Genomic DNA, 23,786 nt, shown 5'->3' with positions numbered 1-23,786 from the left:
GAGATCTAACTGAGGGAAACAAGGCTGTTGTGAAGCTGTCTGGAAGTGTCTCTTACACACAGTATATCAGAAGTATGCGTTGTTTATTATTGATGTTTACAAATCATCAACTGTAACTAAGGTTACAAGGGGAGGGTGCATTACTGAAATCTTTTGAAGTTTTCCAGTAAAATACCAGAATTTGGTATCTTAAAAAGATTTTATGTACTCTTTCACAAGATATCTAGTGGCCCATTTGGGTACTTCAGAAAATCATGGGTGTCTGTAATTATCTCTGGCCCTCTGTGTGTCCTTATCACATGTCAAATATCTAAAATAATGAAATAAGATATTTTTCAAAATGATGACAGCTGTAAAATATGATCCTAATTATAAACCATCAACATGGTGAATATCACTGGTGTTTTAATATGAGGCTTTTAGCATGAACTTTGTATTTGTTCATGTTTTGGTGTCAAACTGGTGGCAGTTGTGTAAAAAGTCAATAAATGGAAGAGTTGCAGTTAATTGAAGATAATTCCCTTGTTGCTTAGATGCTTTTTTTCATTAATTGGGCTATTTTCTCTTGAACCATCTGGTCTATCTACTAGAACCTCATGGATGATATGGACACAGATATAATAAATTAATGCTATATATGAATACATTTTTACATGGTATAAACTACCAAAGTTACGATTGCCATATTTTCTGTTAATTACCAAAATGACTAAAGATCCAGTAAGTTTGGTAAATTACCGGTAGCATTGCAACCCTAACTAATTGTAACTGTTACGCTTGTGATTGTGACACAGTGATGGTGCAAAAAAAAAATGAAATTCATTTGTAATAACTTTGTTTATATTCCAATGGACAGAGCATGCAAGTCTAACCGGAGCAGGGCTATGAGGTTTAAATTGTCCATGTATACTGTACTTTACTGTTCTGTAATTGACTGTACTTAACTGTAATTTAGTCTTTAGAGCTCCAAGTCAAACAAAAAAGACCATGCTGGAAAAATGTCCAATATTTCTACTGGCGCTGTGTATATTGTGTGCGTAGGGAAATTCCATGCAGCTGGAAACGAGAGCAGCTATTATTAGCATCTTCATATGTTCTGTAGAAGCACTCCTTGATCAAATGCAACGCCTTTGGCAACGGTAGTGGAATCTTGATACTGTTCCCAATTATTTATTTATTTAACGTTTACTTGCTGATGCAGGTAGGTGGTTGGGTGGAAGGGGGCTATGTTTGTCTTCTAGCAGGTGTTTAGGGGGATAAAGACAATGTCTGGCATGCCAGACATCTCTGTATGGACTGGCATGCCAGACATCTCTGTATGGACTGGCATGCCAGACATCTCTGTATGGACTGGCATGCCAGACAACTCTGTATGGACTGACATGCCAGACAACTCTGTATGGACTGACATGCCAGACATCTCTGTATGGACTGGCATGCCAGACATCCCTGTATGAACTGGCATGCCAGACAACAAAGAGAAATAGTTTGTTTTGGAGGTCACTGCTTAACTTGATTCCTCCTCCACAGTATGTTTTTTGATATCTCTCTCACTCGCATCCTTTTCTGTAGGGTGGAGATTCACAGCGCCACAACACTGCCTTTAAAATGGAAACATTTCACGGTTTTTAAGTTGGACGACTTGTAAGTTGTCCTCAGAGAGAGCGAGAGAGCGAGCGAGAGAGAGAGCGAGAGAGCGAGAGAGCGAGCGAGCGAGAGAGAGCGAGAGAGAGAGCGAGAGAGAGAGCGAGAGAGAGAGAGAGAGAGCGAGAGAGCGAGAGAGAGAGAGAGAGCGAGAGAGAGAGAGAGAGAGCGAGAGAGCGAGAGAGCGAGCGAGAGAGAGCGAGAGAGAGAGCGAGAGAGCGAGAGAGAGAGCGAGAGAGCGAGAGAGAGAGAGCGAGAGAGAGAGAGAGAGAGAGCGAGAGAGAGAGCGAGAGAGAGAGCGAGAGAGAGAGAGAGAGAGCGAGCGAGAGAGAGAGCGAGAGAGCGAGAGAGCGAGAGAGAGCGAGAGAGCGAGAGAGAGAGCGAGAGAGAGAGAGAGAGAGAGAGAGAGAGATTCATCATGACCAAAGTGTTATTGAAAAGCACATTTCATTTTCAGCCTTTTGGGATAAAAAAATGTTATGACTAAAACGTTCCTTTTGATTTGTCATTACAGGTTTTTTACACAAAGGTATTTAAGTTGACTGTTGGTATAAAATTCAATTGTTGTTAATTCATTGTTATTTTTTACCATGTAAATAAAGACATTTTACATGTACAAAGGGTTAGTCTGGAGTTATAAAGACGTAGGCCAGGATTCAATCCTTGGAGTGCTGTCACAACACAACGTTTGAGCCGGCATCTCAGTGTTTAGCGTAAATGCATTCAGGAACCTTGCCTTTAAAAGACACATTCTCAACAACGAGAGATCGGATTGAATCTCGGCCTTAGATTACCGACAAAACACACACATTACCAAGCACCATCCAATACACACTACACCCCCCCCCCTCCACAAACACCCCCCTGCTGCCTCACCTGTTTGTTCATGAGGATGTAGATGATAGGGTTGATGACGGTGCTACTCTTGGCCAGGAGGGAGGGTACCACGGCGGCCACGGGGGTGATGATGCCGGGCCGGCCGAATGTGGCCATCATGGCCACCACGCCATAGGGCATCCAGCACAGTATATAACACACCACTGTGGTGAGCACCATAAACAGGATGTGGTGCTCTCTCCGCCGTGCCGCAGTCTTACGGATCTTACCCACCTAGAGACAGGAGAGATGAAAGGACAGTGTGAGTGAGGAGAGAAGGAGAGAGTGAGTGGGGAGGGGAGAGGAGGAGGAAAGGATGGAGGAAGGAAAAGGGGAGAGAGGAGTGGAGAAGAGGGGGGGAAGAGGAGAGAGGAGAAGAGGAGGGGGGAGGGGAGAGAGGAGAGGAGAAGAGGAGGGGGAAGGGGAGAGAGGAGAGGAGGGGGAAGGGGAGAGAGGAGTGGAGAAGAGGAGGGTAGAGACGGAGAGGAGAGAGAAGGAGAGGGAGGAGGAGGAGAGAGAACAGCAGAAGACGAGAGAGAAGAGGAGGAGAGAAAAGGAGGAGGGAGAATGGGAAAAGGAGAGAGGAGAAGGAGGAGAGAAGAGAAGGAGAAAGAACAGCAGAGAAGAGGAGGAGATAATGTGTTTTCACCCCAGGGAGAGGCTAAAATAGTATTTTGTCCAAATATATATTTGTTTTCTGTTTTCTGTATTTGTTATTGTCAATCCTCTGGACACCACACACACACACCTAATGTAAGGTTCTGGACTCTAATACGTTTGATAAATGTGTAAATATTTGGGAGGGAATAGTATGATGATAGGGAGGGAAGAGGGCGCGTGCGTGTGTGTGTGTGTGCTGAAACAGCTTGGTGGTGATAGAGGTTAAGAGTTTAATAGATGTCCCTTTAGACACGACAGAGTCCCCGGGGGATAAACACACAATCTGTTCAGAGCTAATATCTCTTTAACTATCTCACACTGACAGCTCCCCTCCCTCCTACTCTCCCTCTCTCTGGTTGTGCTCTGTCCCTGCACTATGCTCATTGTTCTGTATTGGTCACATACATGAGACTGGGCGTAATAGGCTACTGTCCCAATAATCTCCATTAGGCCTAAACAGTAGCAAAGGTAAAAAGGTGACATGATGGGAGAACGACTATGGTTTAGTTTCCTCCAAATCATTGATCAGTGATGCTTCGCTAACGGAACCTCAAAATGATAACCAATAGCTAGACTTGATTTGCTCTCCTCCCTGACTCTTTGAGAATTCAAACACATTCTGACCGTTCTGATTGGTGCCAGAAACCGATGGGTTGGGCCAGAGCTGGCCTACAGAAATCATGAAACACGTCCTTTTGACGTCAGCTCAAAATACTTATAGGCTGGCAGGTTCAGATTTATGTAGGGAACGATCGATAAAGCAGCGAAAGTCAATTCAGGATGAGTGGCCAGGGGCAATGTAAACACAGCTCTAATACCAGAACAGCTGTATCGGCATCGATTGGTCAGTTCTTCACACCATGCGGTGACCATGACCCTGGCGCTCCATAGGGATGCTGTTAAGTAATGCTGTGGACTCAAATTCATTTGTCCATTGAGCCCCACAGTGCAGTAATTGCGTGAGCAAGACGCATTTAGAGCTTTGTGAAAGCTGCTGGTTGTGAGTCCGGGACTCTGAGTCCCACTAAAAACAGATTGGTATTGGGTAATCCAGACAGCACTCAGCTAACCCCCTCATTCACTCATTCCTGGCCCTGGCTCTATCTGAGGGCATTAAAGTGTGATGGATTGACATCAGGATCGCATACACAGACGCTTCAGCTTAACAGTCTTCTTCAGTACAAACCTCCACTGAGAAAGGTCCCTTAATCCAAACCCAAACACTCACACGTCAACTACAGACAATGTCTGAGGCTGGGGCAATATTTACAAACCGCAGCAGCTATACTTTAACACTTGTTTAGGCAGCATTAATCCCCCAGAAATGTGATGTTGGAGGATAATGGAGTATAAAATAACAAGGTTGAAATTAGTGATGGGGAAAAATCGATACAGTTACATATCATATATTATTTTGAATGATATTATATCGATAGTTCGATTCCAAGTATTGATTTGTATAAAAAAATGTATTTGTGTTTTTTTCTCACTGCCGCGGAAAGTAGGGGTTCTGAGGTTGCTGCAGCAACCCTGACAAATCTGAATAAAAAAATGATGTATTAATAAAATATTTATATTTATATTTATAATAAATATTTAAAAAATGTAATACTAAATTCACAAAAAATAGTGCACTGGGCCTTTAATGGCGCTGTATTAGCAGCCCAATATAGCGTCTGTAGAGAGGGCAAACATATTTTTTCAGCACCCCCCTTGAAAATACTATAAAAATCTATAAAATATAAAGCACCCCCAAACCCCTCCTGCAGCTATGGGTAGCGTTAGTTAGCACTAGTTGGCTGCACCTGTGCCAAATCTGTTTAAATAGCGAGCAACAAGTTTTCACCACTTTATTTCCATTACTGATCAAACTCATTTTCTCGTGCTTTCTCTTGTCTCTCTACAGAAGACATATAATGAACAATGTTCTGGTAACATAAAATTGCAATAAAATCCCAGTATCGAATCTCAATACATATAGAATCGGGAGAATCTCAATACATATAGAATCGTAAGAATCTCAATACATATAGAATCGGGAGAATCTCAATACATATAGAATCGTAAGAATCTCAATACATATAGAATCGGGAGAATCTCAATACATATAGAATCGTAAGAATCGCAATACATATAGAATCTGGAGAATCTCAATACATATAGAATCGTAAGAATCTCAATACATATAGAATCGGGAGAATCTCAATACATATAGAATCGTAAGAATCTCAATACATATAGAATCGTAAGAATCTCAATACATATAGAATCGTAAGTATCTCAATACATATAGAATCGTAAGTATCTCAATACATATAGAATCGGGAGAATCTCAATACATATAGAATCGGGAGAATCTCAATACATATAGAATCGTAAGTATCTCAATACATATAGAATCGGGAGAATCTCAATACATATAGAATCGGGAGAATCTCAATACATATAGAATCGTAAGAATCTCAATACATATAGAATCGTAAGAATCTCAATACATAATCGGATCAGCACCTAGTATTATGATAATATCGTATCATGAGGTTCCTGGCAATTCCCAGCCCTAATTCCCACGACCTCCTTCTCCAGACTCACTAGGTGTTCTAGCAGGGTGATCTTGGAGTTAATTGACCCACAGAATAAATTGAATGGGTAGGCGCATGGATCACACCAATCTTGATTGAAACACAATAAGAGTTTAGTTTAGTTGTGAGTATAGTGCTGAAATTGATCTCAATAGTGAGCCAGATTCAATTCAATTTGGAGGGCTCTCTAACACACACACACACACACACACACACACACACACGCATTACTCACTCTTTCACAACTCAGCATTTCGCTACACTCGCAATAATCTGCTAACCATGTGTATGTGACCAATAAATTCGATTTGATTTATTTATCTACAAACACCCATTATTTTGTTTTCTCTCAGTCTCTCTTTTAGTACATTGTGCATCTCTCAATGTCAATACTTTACTCTCTCCGTATCTGTCTCTCTCCCTCCCTCCCTCCCATCAGTCAATAGTATCTGTCCCCCCCACCTGTTTGACTGCCCACAGTAGCCGACAGTAGCAGTAGACCATGATGGCGATGGGCAGGCCCAGGCAGAAGACGAACAGACAGATGATGTAGGCGTGGGACTGAGCCGTCCTCAGGGTCCAGGACACGGAGCAGCTGGTGCCGGCCCCCTCCAGGTCGTAGCTACTCCAGCCTAGCAGGGGGGGCACCGTCCAGATCAGGGAGTACAGCCAGGAGCCCCCCACGGCCAGCAGGGGCTTGCGGTAGTCAGGACCACGCTTGTTGTACACAGTCAGGGTACTGTAGCGGTCATATGAAAGGACCACCAGGGAGATCAACGACACGATACCTGGGGAGGGGAGGGAGAGGAGTGGGGGAGAGGAGAGAAGAAGGGGAGCAGGAGAAAGAGTGGTAAGAGCAGCGGGAGAGAGAAAGAGAAGGAGAGAGACATTGGGTGGAAGTGAGGAAGGGAAGAAGGAGAGAGACATTGGGTGGTTGTGAGGAAGGGAAGAAGGAGAGAGACATTGGGTGGAAGTGAGGAAGGGAAGAAGGAGAGAGACATTGTGTGGAAGTGAGGAAGGGAAGAAGGAGAGAGACATTGGGTGGTTGTGAGGAAGGGAAGAAGGAGAGAGACATTGGGTGGTTGTGAGGGAGGGAAGAAGGAGAGAGACATTGGGTGGTAGTGAGGAAGGGAAGAAGGAGAGAGACATTGGGTGGTAGTGAGGAAGGGAAGAAGGAGAGAAGACAGAAGGACAGAGTGAGGAAGGGAGGAAGGGGGAGAAAGAGAGATTCATTGACCAATTATTGGCTGACTAAATGAGAAAACAGATTGAGTTGAAGAGTTCCACCGATTGATCTATTGGGAGATCAATACCCTCATAAAGGGTTAGTAATAAACAGGGCCTTGGGGAGACATGGGCTGCGGTCCAAACACTTAAAAGACGAATTGAAAAAAGACGTCACGAATTGAATTATGGGGAGTTTCAGGTCCTGGAGTGAACATAACTGTACACTCGCAAAGCCGACGAAAAACGAGGGCTGAGGGACTTATGTTGTAAACTTCCCTTGTTTGGCTAATCATTTGGACCACCCTCCAAGATGGCGACAAGGATTCCCCCAAGGGCATAAGGCGAGGGTAAGTAGACGAGGGTGTGTCTTTTAAGTGTTTGGACCGCAGCCATGGTGACCCTCTAAAGTCAGTGTGTGCACTAAACATAGGAGCTGGATGAGACGACAGATACCTAGATGTCTGCTCGTTGATCCCTCTGGTGATATTTTAACAGCACAGTGATCCCCTAGCATTTGTATTAGCCGCTTTGATAAATCTTAACTGACATGTCTGAGGGCTTGCAAATTTGTGAGGGCTTGCACATTTTTTAAATCCCCACACTATTTCTGCATAAAATTGTCAAATCATTGCAATATTTATTGCATAAAACTGACCCACCACCACTGTACAAAACAGAGGGCTTGTATTTTCAACCAATCACACCACATCAATACATTTTCACAACAAATTCATTGCAAATTGCCTTGCAAATTGTCAGACTTGTCACACCAAAATCAATCGTTTTTGCCCGCAAATGTCACTAGAAATCCCCACTAAATCCTGGAGGGTCTGAATACATCATTTCGTAGTACTTGGTGAAAAAAATGTGTTGTTTATTCCTGTCTCGATACGTGGAGGTTCTGCTCTGAATACCAACACCCACAGCTTGAGCTAGACTTTTTAATGAGAAACAAGTGGAAAGGATCACAAGAAGCAACACATTGGGGACATTGACTATTGCTGTGACACAACTTTATTGGTGGGAGTCTTATGATCAACTTTTTTGATAATGAGCCAATGCTTCCTACATTGTACTGGTGTATTCAAGGTACAGATAAAGTACATTATAACACTGTCTCCTCCAAACAAAGGTGAAGCAATTTCATCAACATTTGATGTAAGCAGGTGTGTGTGTGTGTGTGTGTGTGTGTGTGTGTGTGTGTGTGTGTGTGTGTGTGTGTGTGTGTGTGTGTGTGTGTGTGTGTGTGTGTGTGTGTGTGTGTGTGTGGGTGTGTGTGTGTGTGTGTTTGAATCAAGGGAAAGAATGAAAATCTGCAATACTGCTGCTGTCCCTCAGGAGTTGAGTTTACCACCCCAGCTTTCCCTCTACAGAGGTGGGATTGTCTATAAACTCCATCTAACCTTGGCCTTGGAGGCAGATTCTGACCTACAGCGAGTGAGGAAGTCTTTCTCTCCCTCTTTTCGTATCAGAGAGCTGCCAAATTCACAAATAGTTTCTCTAAGAGGCTTTGATCTCAGCCACAGTCTAATCTAGCACAACATTGTGTATTATTGTAACATCTGAACGTGAAACAACATATAGAGAACACATGTAAATGTACTGAATATAAACATGAACAAAATAGCCTATCTCCATAGTTATGTAACAGTGCTTCTAGGAAGTTTCTGAACTGATTTAATAACGCATAAAGTCTCACATCAACAGAACACAATGGGATTCTATTAGGCACATCACTGACTAAACACACGTTTGTACACACACATACCACAAGCACACACACACCCTCTTTCTTTCTTTCTCTCTCTCTCTCTCTCTCTCTCTCTCTCTCTCTCTCTCTCTCTCTCTCTCTCTCTCTCTCTCTCTCTCTCTCTCTCTCTCTTTCTCTCTCTCTCTCTCTCTCTTTCTCTGTCTGTCTGTCTCTCTCTCTCTCTCTCTTTCTCTCTCTCTCTCTCTCTCTATCTTTCTATCTCTCTCTCTTTCTCTGTCTCTCTCTCTCTTTCCATCTGTCTCTATCGCTCTGTCTCTCTCTCTCTCTCTCTCTCTATCTATCTTTCTTTCTTTCTCTCTCTCTCTCTTTCTCTGTCTCTATCTTTCTTTCTTTCTTTCTCTTTCCATCTGTCTCTATCGCTCTGTCTCTCTCTCTATCTATCTTTCTTTCTTTCTCTCTCTGTCTCTCTCTTTCTTTCTCTCTATCTCTTTCCATCTGTCTCTATTGCTCTCTCTCTCTCTATCTATCTATCTTTCTTTCTCTGTCACTCTTTCTCTGTCTCTCTCAAATCAAATCACATTTTATTTGTCGAATGCGCTAAATACAACAGGTGTAGTAGACCTTACAGTGAAATGCTTACTTACAAGCTCTTAACCAACAATGCAGTTTTAAGAAAATACCCCCCCAAAAAGTAAGAGATAAGAATAACAAATATTTAAAGAGCAGCAGTAAATAACAATAGAGGTGCTATATATATATTTTTTTTTTTCACCTTTATTTAACCAGGTAGGAAAGTTGAGAACAAGTTCTCATTTACAATTGTGACCTGGCCAAGATAAAGCAAAGCAGTTTGACACATACAACAACACAGAGTTACACATGGAGTAAAACAAACATACAGTCAATAATACAGTAGAAACAAGTCTATATACGATGTGAGCAAATGAGGTGAGATAAGGGAGGTAAAGGCAAAAAAAGGCCATGGTGGCAAAGTAAATACAATATAGCAAGTAAAACACTGGAATGGTAGATTTGCAGTATACAGTGAGGCAAAAAAGTATTTAGTCAGCCACCAATTGTGCAAGTTCTCCCCCTTAAAAAGATGAGAGAGGCCTATACTTTTCATCATAGGTACACTTCAATTACGACAGATAAAATGAGAAGAAAAAATCCAGAAAATCACATTGTAGGATTTCTTTATGAATTTATTTGCAAATTATGGTGGAAAATAAGTATTTGGTCAATAACAAAAGTTTATCTCAATACTTTGTCCAGCAATTGCTGACATGTCAACAGAGAATGAGTGCACAACTGGTAAATAGTCGCTTATATATCAGTCATTTAGGTGGCTAGCTGCCAGCAGAGACTTCTATTGCATTAACATTGGCTAGTATTACTTAGCCAGCTAGAAGAATGAAGTAAAAAGCTAACATTAAACGAAGCCTACCTCACCAGGGGCAAAAAATAGGCTACTAAGTTCTCATAATAACTTTGCTTTATGGGGGTAGGCTATTAAGACAGACACAGATGTGGTGCTCAGTGGTGAGGCTGAGGCAGGCTGCAATGCACCGTGGAGCAGGAGCCAGGTGGAGCTCTTCAACATTTTTAGCACAATATTTATTTGTTATTTTTTCATTAAACATTTTTTGGGTGGGGGGTTTGTCTGTTTTGCATTTTATTTTGGCATTCATACATGTCACATATCAGTTTGCAAACAATATACAATATATATCATTGAGTTAATAAAGCTGCATACAAACATTGTCTCTTTGTTGTTTTCTTGAGAAGGCAGCTCCAAAATGCAGGTGTTGCAGTTTAGCTCAGTGCTTTCTGTGGTGGTGGGGCAAGGCAGCAGAAAATACAGAGCATTGCGCAGTGATTGGCTCAGTGTTCTGTCACTCATGGGGACACTACGTCACCGCCAAGTATAAGGGTAGAGCTAGAAAATCCTAGCCTCTTAGGTGTTACATAGAGTTACATTAGTAGCACCCATCAAAGAAGGCTCAAGGTCATTGGCCACAGATAAAATGTAGTCAAATCACGTTATATGTACAGTAGCTTTGATTGGACTGATCATGTCAACATCATACTTTCAAAATTTTAACTAGCAGTCATCATCATGAATCATGTCGACAATCTACTAGCGAATCCTTTTTAATCCTTGTCATATGAAGAGAAATAATGAAGAGAAATTATAAATAAAATGTATCGGTGCTCATCTGCCATTGGACTTAAACATTACACAACAAGTTGGAAATTGTAAATTCAACAATGAGTGGTTTGGAAGGGATCAGTGACAGTGAGTAACTGCAAGCATTGCAAAGCAATCACTAGCCTGCTATTCAGTAGAGTGGCTGTGTGGTCCCACATCTGGGATTAAGGGGCTCTTTTCCAAGTTTAAAATGATAAACATTCAACATTGGCCATGCTGTCAATGAAGCATGATTTGTGCAGCGCTCAAAACAACTGTTAACTCGGAATTGTGAAAACTGTTTTGGAAAATACGTTTTGAACGGACATCCAACTCCGGCCTATTTCTAGAGCTACGACCTGAAGATCAATGAAGAAGATCAATGACGTCATCATGATTCGCCCTTGTTTTATTTTTTAGAATCAAAATTACGGATTGCCTCTTATCCGCTCATCGTTCCCTGATGCCATAGTTTGTACATCTCAATTGTCAGTAGAAACCACATTTGTTTAAGTTAGTCAGCCATATCAGCTATGTTTTTTTTAAAGGCAGTAAATGAGGCTGAATGAACTGTGTGGCTGCCAGACAAGGCTCTGCTGATAGCCAGGTGAAGCGGCGGTACGGTGTTGGTATGGCTGTTGGGACAGATTTACGAAGGCCGTTTGTGGGCACTGTTTGTCACCGTTATAGTGCAATTCATGTAATGTTTAGTGTTGTGTTGTGTAATGGCTTTGCTGGCATGCATCCCACTTTTTATTTATTTTTTGCCCCACAAATCTCCACTGCCGAGGAGGAAGAAGAGGAGACAGAGAGAGAGAGAGGAAGCAAGTAGAGAGAGGTTAGTACAGTGGTTCCCAAACTTGGGGTCGGAGCCCATGTTAGGACCCCTGAGAAAATCTGTACTACTCTTATCAAACAAGTAAGGACATCACTGATATTAATACAGAATAGTAAGTAATATTCTAATAATTCATATTAATGTGATAATACGATCATCTGTGTGCTCCATTAATGTCTGTTTGTGCAGTGCTTGATTAGTAATGCCTGGTAATACAAATGTGAACGCTATGTCATTTGAGAAAGGAGAGATCTATGTAAAGAGTTGATGAGCAATTCATCATTACAGCTGCTCTTTAATTATTTGTTATTCTTATCTCTTACTTTTTGGGGGGTATTTTGTTAAAACTGCATTGTTGGTTAAAGGGCTTGTAAGTAAGCATTTCACTGTAAGGTCTACTACACCTGTTGTATTTTGCCCATTTCATGACGGGGCTAGTAGCCATGTGCTAGCTAGCTACCGACCATATCATTAACCAAGACCAACAACACAAACACATCGACTATACAGCTACAAGTGGTGAGTGCAGTTACAAATGGACTATCCTAAACAAATTAAATGTCTTACCTGTGGTGAAATGTTTTCTACACACATAGACGTGTAGCCTACTTGGCCACTGTGTCCCCACATTTCCCACTCCGAATAGCCTGAAGCCACAGGGCTCATCTCCCAGGCGCTATTTCCTTACGTGGAAGCATTACGATCCGTACATTGGGATGTTTGACCTGGTTACATGTACATTGAACAACACAGCAGCTTTTCGGCATGTTTTGTTCTTTCTGTATAACAAAAACATCTATGACCCCCAATTTGTGGGCGTGGTCAAGGGAATTCCTTATTATTACGCCAACAAACATACGATGCAAATAATCTTCCAATTCATTGTTTTACACAATATCTTATCACAGCATTGGTGATCCATGGTTGACCAATTCCCTGACCAACATGGCTGACCTGTTATCCCATCATAAGAAAGTTGGTGTCCATTCTAATATTCCAATTCCTAATTCTATGATTAGGATATGATGATATCATAAAGACTGATGTGATGATTTAAAGACTCTCTGAAATTTATCAGCAAGCTAAGTGAACTTCCTCAGGTGTTTGGATGTTGTTCGGTTTAAATACTGACACCTGTTTGTTATTCGCCAGAGGCTGTCATTTATTGAGATACACATTTTGAATAATGAAATAAGATTCCCTACCCTGCAAACACACAGCCACCCACCCAACTGCCAGCCCACACACATGCCCACACTGTGTCCTCTCCTGCAACAGCAATGACTGTCCTCATGACTGTCCTCATGTAACTGCCATTACATGGGCTGCTGTGTATCCCCAGGAGCAGTAAGGACTGTCCTCATTAAAATGCCATTAGCTGGACTGTTCTGTATCACTAGGCTCAGTGAGGAGTGTCCAAATGAAAAGGCCCTTACCTGGGGTGTTGTGACTGTATCTCCAGGCTAGGTGATGCATGACAACACTTAAACCTGCCTGAAGACAATTGGAGCGTTTGTGTCAAACAGCAAATAAAAATAATTTTAGTGGCTGACACAGATAATTCCCATTCTCCATAAACCTCCATCATTCCCTCACTCTCTCCCCTCTTCTCTCCTTCCTTCAACTGCCAGGAGAACCACTGCCAGGAGAACCACTGCCAGGAGAACCACTGCCAGGAGAACCACTGCCAGGAGAACCACTGCCAGGAGAACCACTGCCAGTACCTGGAAAGTGTCATATGTACACTGGCCTACACACAATACCACATAATGTAAAAGTGGAATTATGTAAAAAAAAATATATAAATATATTCAAATGAATAAAACATTTAAAACTGAAATATCTTGAGTCAATAAGTATTAGTGCTGAGCGATCAACACTGGAATACGTTTCTGAGTGATAGAGGGAGGTGTTTCAGGAGGAGGGGGAGGGACAGGCAGGCACTAGAATATGTTTCTGAGTGACAGAGGGAGGTGCCTCAGGAGGAGGGGGAGGGACAGGCAGGCACTAGAATATGTTCTTGAGTGACAGAGGGAGGTGCCTCAGGAGGAGGGGGAGGGACAGGCAGGCACTAGAATATGTTTCTGAGTGACAGAGGGAGGTGCTTCAGGAGGAGGGGGAGGGACAGGCAGGCACTAGAATACGTTTCTGAGTGACAGAGGGAGGGGCTTCAGGAGGAGGGGGAGGGGCAGGCAGGCACTAGAATATGTTTCTGAGTGACAGAGGGAGGTGCTTCAGGAGGAGGGGGAGGGACAGGCAGGCACTAGAATACGTTTCTGAGTGACAGAGAGAGGGGCTTCAGGAGGAGGGGGAGGGGCTTCACATAGCCTCTTTGTTGTGTTATTTTTTTTCTTTGGTTGTTAAACAACAAAGTGACGACGTCTGTTCAATTACTTGAATTCCATTTAATTCCGTTTTTTTGTGAGCCCACCGTGTTGTTTCTCTGTAGAGAAATCTAATTATTCACAACAGGAATCAAGTCAACCATGTGGGACGCTAGGCTGAAGGGAGTTGTAGTTTTCATTAAGCAAATATTCAACTTTGTTCAGCTCAGAAACGTGGTAATTAACTGCAATACCATAATCCATTGACCCATTTTTCCTGGCTTGGATGGAAATGGATCAGAGAGGAAGAGGCGAAGCAAGACGTTTTACTCTCGCCAAAATCTGTCCAAACTAAGCCCAATGCGTTTATATGGGTTTATTTTTGACCTAAGATTGCCTCCTGCCTTCCCGACTTTGGGACAACAACTCCCATTGTTAGGGCGGAGACGTGAGAATCTTGTCATTATATACAGATATCTGGACGGATACTTTTATGCCTGCTACTAAAGATTTTTTACAACTAAACCAAGATAGACCACAGCCAGTTTTTTCCAATGGGAACAAATGAGTCATAGTGGGCAGAACAAGCAAGGAGGTGGGCAGAGCCAAGCACGAGCTAGTGAGATCCTATTGGCGAGTTCTAGCATGCATCTGCATATTTCCGCCTGCTCTGTGAAGTGCGCGTTTTGCAATAACTCAATTCACCTTTGCACTCCTAAACAACACCATTTTTTTTTTACTTCTGCAAAGAGTGAAGTCTACAAAACATAGTCCACTCTGTTCATAACATATTCTAATTTTGAGAACAGAAAACTGTATTGAAATCAAATATTTCATCGATGAGAAAATTAGCAGAATGTTGGCCAAAATGAATCTTGTTCCATCTTCTTCCACTACCAGCCAGTGTGCTTACTCTCACTAAGCCAAGTGGATGCTTTTCATTTATGCATCCGGTTAAATATCTGTTCTGTCTGTGCTGCTACGTTAAGTTATATGCACACAGACCGCATGAGAGAGGAATGTGCACAACACGATGAGAGGGACAGATACAGTTTGTGAAAGTACGCTTGATCTACTTTGAATAAATAGTAAAAGGATTTTGTCAAACAACTCTGCAGCACAGGCTACTTAGGCAGGTTAGATAACTAGGATGACTACAGACAGTACAGCATGGGGAGCACATACTGTAGATAACGTTAGGTTTGACTGGCAGACTGCTACAGTCTGAGCAGAGACGAAACAGATGATGACTTTACAGAATGAAAAATAATGAAGTCATCAAATAAAAACGAAGTAATATACACAACTTAAATATTTTATTATTTCAGAGTAATAATGGTTATAAAAAGACCAAATTAGAGTTTTGACTTAAATATACTTGGAAATATATGGGCAAGACCTGTAAATGGTTGCCTAGTGATGATCAACACCAATTTGAGAGAGTTTGTAGAACTTTGAAAAGAATAATGGGCAAATATGTCTTGTGCAAAGCTCTTAGAGATTTACCCAGAAAGATTCACAGCTGTAATCGCTGCCAAAAGTGATTCTACAAAGTATTGACTCAGGGGTGTGAATACTTGTGTCAATGAGATATGTCTATATTTCCTTTTCAATACATTTGCAAACATTTCTGAAAACATATTGTCACCTTGTCATTATGGGGTATTGAGAACAAAATCGAATTAATCCATTTTGAATTCAGGCTGTAACACATCAAAATGTGGAATAAATTAAGGGGTATTATCACTTTCTGAAGGCATTGTATTACTCCTACCATAAGGTAGCATGCAGTAGTTGTTAAATTATGTCGTCATATACATTATATATACAAAAGTATGTGAACACCGCTTCAAGTTAGTGGATTTGGCTACTTCAGACACACCCATTGCTGACAGGTGTATAAAATTGAGAACACAGCCATGTAATCTCCATAGGAGAGCTCGGTGACTTTCAACGTGGCACTGTCATAAGATGTGACCTTTCCAACAAGTCAGTTCATCACATTTCAGCCCTGCTAGAGCTGCCCCAGTCAACTGTAATTGCTGTTGTTGTGAAGTGGAAGAGTCAAGGAGCAACAACGGTTCAGCCGTGAAGTGGTAGGCCACACAAGCTCATAGAATGGGACCATGGAATGCTGAAGCGCGTAGCATGTAAAACTCGTCTGTCCTCGGTTGCAACGCTCACTACCCGGTTCCAAACTGCTTCTGGAAGCAACGTATAGGAGCTTCATGAAATGGGTTTCCAAGGCCGAGCAGCCGCACACAAGCCTAAGATCACACTGCTCAATGCCAAGCGTAGGCTGGAGTTATGTAAAGCTCGCAGCCATTGCACTCTGGGGCAGTGGAAACAATTTTTCTGGAGTGATGAAACCCTAATTAGTGCTAAGGTACAGTAATTTATGGTGAGGATCAAGTCTAATCTTAGCTTCATCCAAAACAGAGACAAATGGCTCATGGTTATGTACACTGGAACTCAGATAGCACTGCAAACCTGGGTTGTCTGCATTAGCTAAAGCCTAGGCATTAGCTCAGGGAGCTAACACAAACCTTCTGCTGTTCTAATTTCATTCTCCTGCTAATAGTGTACTTTCATATCTGCATTTTCTTCGTAAAAGGAGCGATGTGGATAATGTTTTTAGCAGCAACTCTTATCCAGTAGTGAGTGTATACATTTTTGTACTGGTCCCCCATCAGAATTGAAACCTTAACCCTGGTATTGCAAGTGCTATGCTCTACCAACTGAGCCACACAGGAGCACAGGATAAAGAGTAACATCATTATGAACATTATAATGAGCGGGACAGCAAATTTAATTTGAACTCCTGTCATTGACAGCTACAAATGGGTCCTGCATGAGTACACCAGAACAAGTTGACATGAAGGACATTATTTAAAGTAGTCGTGTTACGCTTTCTCCCTTTGCCTTTTCTCCTACGTCTTCTCCTCCTCCCCTCCCTACCTCCTCTCCTCCCCTCCCTATTCCACTCTCCCTTCCCTACCTTCTCTCCACCTCCCTACTCCCTCCTCCCTTCCCTACCTCCTCTCCTCTCCTCCTCCCCTCCCCTCCCTACCTCCTCTCCTCCCCTCCCTACTCCCTCCTCCCTTCCCTACCTCCTCTCCCCCTCCCCTCCCCTCCCTACCTCCTCTCCCCCTCCCCTCCCTACCTCCTCTCCTCCCCTCCCTACTCCCTCCTCCCTTCCCTACCTCCTCTCCCCCTCCCCTCCCCTCCCTACCTCCTCTCCCCCTCCCCTCCCTACCTCCTCTCCTCCCCTCCCTACTCCCTCCTCCCTTCCCTACCTCCTCTCCCCCTCCCCTCCCCTCCCTACCTCCTCTCCCCCTCCCCTCCCTACCTCCTCAACACTGTCAAATACAGCATAAGGCTTCATGAACTCTGGGCACCTACACAAACCCAGTTGATATTATTGATACAGAGCTGCATTTATCATGGGGTCTGTGACTGCTCCCTTCCGTTCTCATCAGCTGTTTCTACATCAACAGGGATAACAACAGTGTGATGGAATCTGTTTAGAGCAACATTCCACACAGCCCTCCAACCATGCATGCTTGTGTAAAAAGAGTCCGGGTCCACTGCTCTGATAGAGTCGTCCAAACCGAGTCGGAATCTAGAGGCCTTTGCAATGAACAACTGCATGCACGCACATACACAACCAAACACATCAACACACAAGTGCAACCCCCTCCCATTCACACACACTTTTCCTACACATCAATTTTTTTAAGAGAAAGTTTCCCTTTGTCTCTTTTGACATTTGTGATGTTGACATGTCAGTCGTCCTGGGAGGTGTTAGTATTCGCTCAGTGCTCTGCTGAGAGCTCATTCTCAATCTGAGCACAGACAACCCACATACAACCCACAGAGAACCCCTGGGATGCCTGTTACACATGAAGAGTGATAGCAGCAGTTGTAGTGACTCTACATTCTGATGAGCAGATCAAGCCATGTGTATTCCAGGCAGTTTCTCCTGTTATTTACTCATCTGCTATGTGCTAACAGCCTTAACCGCTAACAGACTTAACCGATAGGCTACCTGCCGTCCACTATATGCTAACAGATTTAACCGCTAACAGACTCAACTGCTAGGCTACCTGCCATCCACTACATGCTAACAGACCTAACCGCTAACAGACTTAACCACTAGACTACCTGCCACCCACCAAACGCTAACAGACTCAAACGCTAACAGACATAACCGCTAACAGACTTAACCACTAGGCTAACTGCCACCCACCAAATGCTAACAGACATAACCGCTAACAGACTTAACCACTAGGCTACCTGCCACCCACTTTATGTTAACAGACTGCTGTTCTCAGGAAACCTGCCTCTATAGGGGTTGCGTTAAGAAAGCAGCAGCTATGACATTGGTTAGAATGTAAAAGCAGCACGCTAAGTCTACGATTTGTTTGTACTTCTGTCGATTACCTACATCGACTATTGTTGACAATCCACTGTTTACCTTAACAGTGAACAGCAAAACACAAGTCACCTGTACAACCAAGAGCCCCAAATCGTCAATCAAAGCTTATTCGTTGCAGTGTTTCGTGCTTCCTTCCCGATTGCAGGACTAAGATAGGGTTTCAGTAAATCAAAGCCTAAAAATAAACATTCCATGGGTGATATAATCATTATGTATTGGAGCTTCTATCGATTGTGTTATGGGGCACGTAAAGTTTACAGACAAAAACAATCTACGTTGGACAACTAAGGTTATTCCAAGGACTCTGCAGGAGAGCTGAAGACAGAGAGTGTGTTTGATGATCTGAACAATGAGCTTAATCTTGGTGAAACTGCCACAGTCAGCCAAAGCCATGGACTGACCCTCAGTCGGCCAACTCATCAGGGGGAGCTTCCCTTCCAAGACAGGGTCAGTGATGATGATAATGCTAATAATAATAATGCCGCTAGATGCATCATCATCATCATGCCTACTTTATAAATGTAGGCATGACGGTGGGGCGGCAGTGCCAAGTGGTTAGAGTTTTGGGTCAGTAACCGAAAGGTTGCTTCATCAAATCCCTGAACTGACAAGGTAAAAATCTGTTATTCTGCTCCTGAACAAGGCAGTAAACCGTCCCCAGTAGGCTGTTATTGAAAATAAGAATTTGTTCTTAACTGACTTGTCTAGTTAAATAAAGGTTAACTAAAGGGGGGCATCAAACAGGCATATTCTACGAGTGAGTACAGAGAATGCCCCTGTAATGCTCCGGGTGTCGTGGGTGTGGAGTCAGACGCAGGAGACAGAGAGTGCAATGCTGTGCTCTTTAATGCACCAACGCACCACAGGGTGCTCACAATAATAACGGCCCCATACACGGGGAATGAAAAATGTACAACTGAGAAATGCACGACCAGGAACTAACACGTTCCTCTACTACAGAGCCGAAGGTTACAATAATTAATCCCCCACAACAAACAGGCGGGCCGGCTGTCTAAAGAAGCCCAACTAATCATCACAAACAGGTGCTACCAATAAACATACAAGGAGGGGGAGGAAAGACAATCAGTGGCAGCTAATAGGCTGGTGACGACGACCGCCAAGCGCCACCCGACCGGGAAGGGAAGCCACCCTCGGTCGGACTCGTGACAGCCCCCCAAAAATGTATCCGCTCAGTCAATTTTATCCTGCCTATCCTGCTCCCTTTTTTTTCTAGCGTTCCATCTGATATCCATTTTAAGAATAAAGGCTGGTGGTGGTGGAGGAGGAACTGCTGGCCATTCAAAACCTAAATACTGGTTATATTTGATTATAAAGTTAGTGAAACAGTAAATTAATAAAGATAAAAGATACAGGGAAACAGAGAGAATGTGAGTGTCCATAGAGCCACACTGTACTTGTTCTTAACTGGCCTACCTGGTTAAATAAAGGTCCAATCAAAAAATGTCAAATTAACAGTAGAGGTGTTATAATACCCATAAAACCTAGCAGTCAAACGGGGAAATGGAACTCTATTACAGAGGAGTCATTAGTCTGTGTGTAATACTACATAATACAGAGTACTCCTGTCCAATACTTCAGGAAGCTTTTAAATACTTTTAAATACTTAACAAAACTACATATGAATGTATGATAGTGCTTAATTGTGTCATTCCATGACATAGACTGACCAAGTGAAAGCTAGGATCCCTTATTGATGTCACTTGTTAAATCCACTTCAATCAGTATAGATATAGGCAATTGAGACATGGACTGTGTATGTGTGCCATTCAGGGTGAATGGGCAAGACAACATATTTATGTACCTTTAATAACGGGGTATGCTAGTAGTAGGTGCCAGGCACACTGGTTTGTGTCAAGAACTGCAACGCTGCTGGAGTTTTCACACTCAATAGTTTCCCGTGTGTAACAAGAATTGTCCACCACCCAAAGGACATCCAGCCAACTTGACACAACTATGTTAAGCATTGGAGTCAACATGGGCCAGCATCCTTGTTGCAACGCAATATTAGGAAGGTGTTCCTAATGTTTGGTATACTCTGTGTATTTTCAAATAACTTCCCTTTTTCTGGCCTGAAAACTGATTTTGACTAACAACTCGATAAAGAAAAATGACATGCTGCCCTCTGTTTCTAAATCCCGATGTGGCCCTCGAGCCAAACACTTTGCCCACCACTGGAACACTGCACCAACTATGCAGCACTGAACTGAAGCCATAGCATCTCTCCCTAAATAGTAATGATGGGTGACACTACAATTGTGGCCAAAAGTTTTGACAGAAATATTAATTTTCTCAAAGTCTGCTGCCTCAGTTTGTAATGATGACAATTTGCATATACTCCAGAATGTTATGTGATCAGATAAATAGCAATTAATTGCAAAGTCCCTCTTTGCTATGCAACTGAACTGAATCCCCCAAAAACATTTCCACTGTGTCACACCCTGGCCTTAGTATTTGGTGTTTTCTTTATTATTGTGGTTAGGCAGGGTGTGACATGGGTGATTATGTGTTTGTCTTGTCTAGGGGTTTTTGTAGATTGATGGGGTTGTGTTCAGTGTAGTATTCTAGGTAAGTCTATGGTTGCCTAGAGTGGTTCTCAATCAGAGGCAGGTGTTTATCGTTGTCTCTGATTGGGAACCATATTTAGGCAGCCATATTCTTTGGGTATTTCGTGGGTGATTGTTTCCTGTCTCTGTGTTTTGCACCAGTTAAGACAGTTAGGACTTATTTTGTATATGTATATTGTTCACGTTATCATCTTTATTAAAGATGTTCAACCAAAACCACGCTGCCTTTTGGTCCTCCTCTCCTTCCCAGGAAGAAAACCGTAACAGAATCACCCACCAACCAAGGACCAAGCAACGTGGTAACGGGCAGCAGCAACAGCGGCAGAGGAATCAAGACTCCTGGACATGGGAGGAGATCCTAGACGGGAAAGGACCCTGGATTGAGCCAGGTGCCATGAAGCTGGCTCTACGCATCTGGTCTCCAGTGCGTCTCCTTGGGCCGGCATACATGGCACCAGCCTTACGCATGGTGTCCCCGGTTCGCCTGCACAGCCCAGTGCGGGCTATTCCACCTCGCCGCACTGGCAGGGCGACCGGGAGCATTCAAGCAGGTAAGGTTGGGCAGGCTCGGTGCTCAAGAGCTCCAGTGCGCCTGCACGGTCCGGTCTATCCAGTACCACCTCCATGCATCAGCCCTCCGGTGGCAGCTCCCCGCACCAGGCCTACAGTGCGCTTCGCCTGTCCAGCGCTGCCAGAGCCTTTCTCCTCTCCAGCGTCGCCTGAGCTGCTCATCTGCCCAGCGCTGCCTGAGCTGCCTATCTGTCATGAGCCGCCAGAGTCTCCCGTCTGTCATGAGCCGCCAGAGTCTCCCGTCTGTCATGAGCCGCCAGAGCCGCCAGTCAGCATGGAGCAGCCAGAGCCGCCAGTCAGCCAGGATCTGCCAGAGCCGCCGGTCAGCCAGGATCTGCCAGAGCCGCCAGTCAGCCAGGATCTGCCAGAGCCGCCAGTCAGCCAGGATCTGCCAGAGCCGCCAGTCAGCCAGGATCTGCCAGAGCCGCCAGTCAGCCAGGATCTGCCAGAGCCGCCAGTCAGCCAGGATCAGCCAGAGCCGCCAGTCAGCCAGGATCTGCCAGAGCCGCCAGTCAGCCAGGATCTGTCAGAGCCGCCAGTCAGCCAGGATCTGCCAGAGCCGCCAGTCAGCCAGGATCCGCCAGTCAGCCAGGATCCGCCAGTCAGCCAGGAGCCGCCAGTCAGCCAGGATCCGCCAGTCAGCCAGGATCTGCCAGAGCCGCCAGTCAGCCAGGATCTGCCAGAACCGCCATTCAGCCAGAGCTGCCAGTCGGCCAGGATCTTCCAGAGCCGCCAGTCAGCCAGGATCCGCCATTCAGCCAGGAGCCACCAGTCAGCCAGGATCCACCAGTCAGCCAGGATCTGCCAGAACCGCCATTCAGCCAGGATCAGCCAGAGCTGCCAGTCAGCCAGGATCTTCCAGAGCCGCCAGTCAGCCAGGATCCGCCAGTCAGCCAGGAGCCGCCAGTCAGCCAGGATCCACCAGTCAGCCAGGATCTGCCAGAGCCGCCAGTCAGCCAGGATCTGCCAGAACCGCCATTCAGCCAGGATCCACCATTCAGCCAGGATCCGCCAGTCAGCCAGGATCCGCCAGAGCCGCCAGGATGTGCCAGAACCGCCATTCAGCCAGGATCTGCCAGAGCCGCCAGTCAGCCAGGATCTGCCAGAGCCGCCAGTCAGCCAGGATCTGCCAGAGCCGCCAGTCAGCCAGGATCTGCCAGAGCCGCCATTCAGCCAGGATCCGCCATTCAGCCAGGATCCGCCATTCAGCCAGGATCCGCCAGTCAGCCAGGATCTGCCAGAGCCGCCAGTCAGCCAGGATCTGCCAGAACCGCCATTCAGCCAGGATCTGCCAGAGCCGCCATTCAGCCAGGATCCGCCATTCAGCCAGGATCCGCCATTCAGCCAGGATCCGCCAGTCAGCCAGGATCTGCCAGAGCCGCCAGTCAGCCAGGATCTGCCAGAACCGCCATTCAGCCAGGATCTGCCAGAGCCGTCAACCTGCCTGAGCTATCTCTTAGTCCTGAGCTTCCGCTCAGTCCTGAGCTTCCTCTCAGTCCTGAGCTTCCTCTCAGTCCTGAGCTTCCACTCAGTCCTGAGCTTCCACTCAGTCCTGAGCTACCTCTCAGTCCTGAGCTACCGCTCAGGCCTGAGCTACCCCTCAGGCCTGAGCTACCCCTCAGGCCTGAGCTTCCTCAGTAATGAGGCACCCTCAGTCCAGGTGGGCCCTTTGTTAAGGTTACTAGGCCAAGGTCGGCGGCGAGGGTCGCCACTCAAGGGACGCTAAGTAAGCTGACTAAGACTGTGTTTGAGTGGGGTCCACGTCCCGTGCCAGAGCCGCCACCGTGGACAGACGCCCACCCAGACCCTCCCCTATGGGTTTAGGTGTGCGGCCGGGAGTCCGCACCTTTGAGGGGGGGTACTGTCACACCCTGGCCTTAGTATTTGGTGTTTTCTTTATTATTGTGGTTAGGCAGGGTGTGACATGGGTGATTATGTGTTTGTCTTGTCTAGGGTTTTTTGTAGATTGATGGGGTTGTGTTCAGTGTAGTATTCTAGGTAAGTCTATGGTTGCCTAGAGTGGTTCTCAATCAGAGGCAGGTGTTTATCGTTGTCTCTGATTGGGAACCATATTTAGGCAGCCATATTCTTTGGGTATTTTGTGGGTGATTGTTTCCTGTCTCTGTGTTTTGCACCAGTT

At 44.6% G+C, this 23,786-nt stretch overlaps 1 protein-coding gene across 1 annotated transcript in view; it reads right to left on the bottom strand.

Annotated features, from left to right (window-relative positions):
* tmtops2b (teleost multiple tissue opsin 2b) overlaps window positions 1-23,786 on the bottom strand; it is a 49,452-nt gene that overhangs the window by 8,437 nt on the left and 17,229 nt on the right. Inside the window, exons 2-3 of the mRNA XM_031800336.1 lie at window positions 6,225-6,550; window positions 2,521-2,754 (exon numbers count right to left, since the gene is read on the bottom strand). Of these exons, the coding sequence (XP_031656196.1) occupies window positions 2,521-2,754; window positions 6,225-6,550 (560 nt within the window). The remainder of the gene's footprint in view (window positions 1-2,520; window positions 2,755-6,224; window positions 6,551-23,786) is intronic.

This window comes from Oncorhynchus kisutch, linkage group LG2, assembly GCF_002021735.2.
Source record: "Oncorhynchus kisutch isolate 150728-3 linkage group LG2, Okis_V2, whole genome shotgun sequence".
In the NCBI taxonomy this organism is placed as follows: Eukaryota; Metazoa; Chordata; class Actinopteri; order Salmoniformes; family Salmonidae; genus Oncorhynchus; species Oncorhynchus kisutch.
This window is presented reverse-complemented; position numbering and strand designations above follow the sequence as displayed.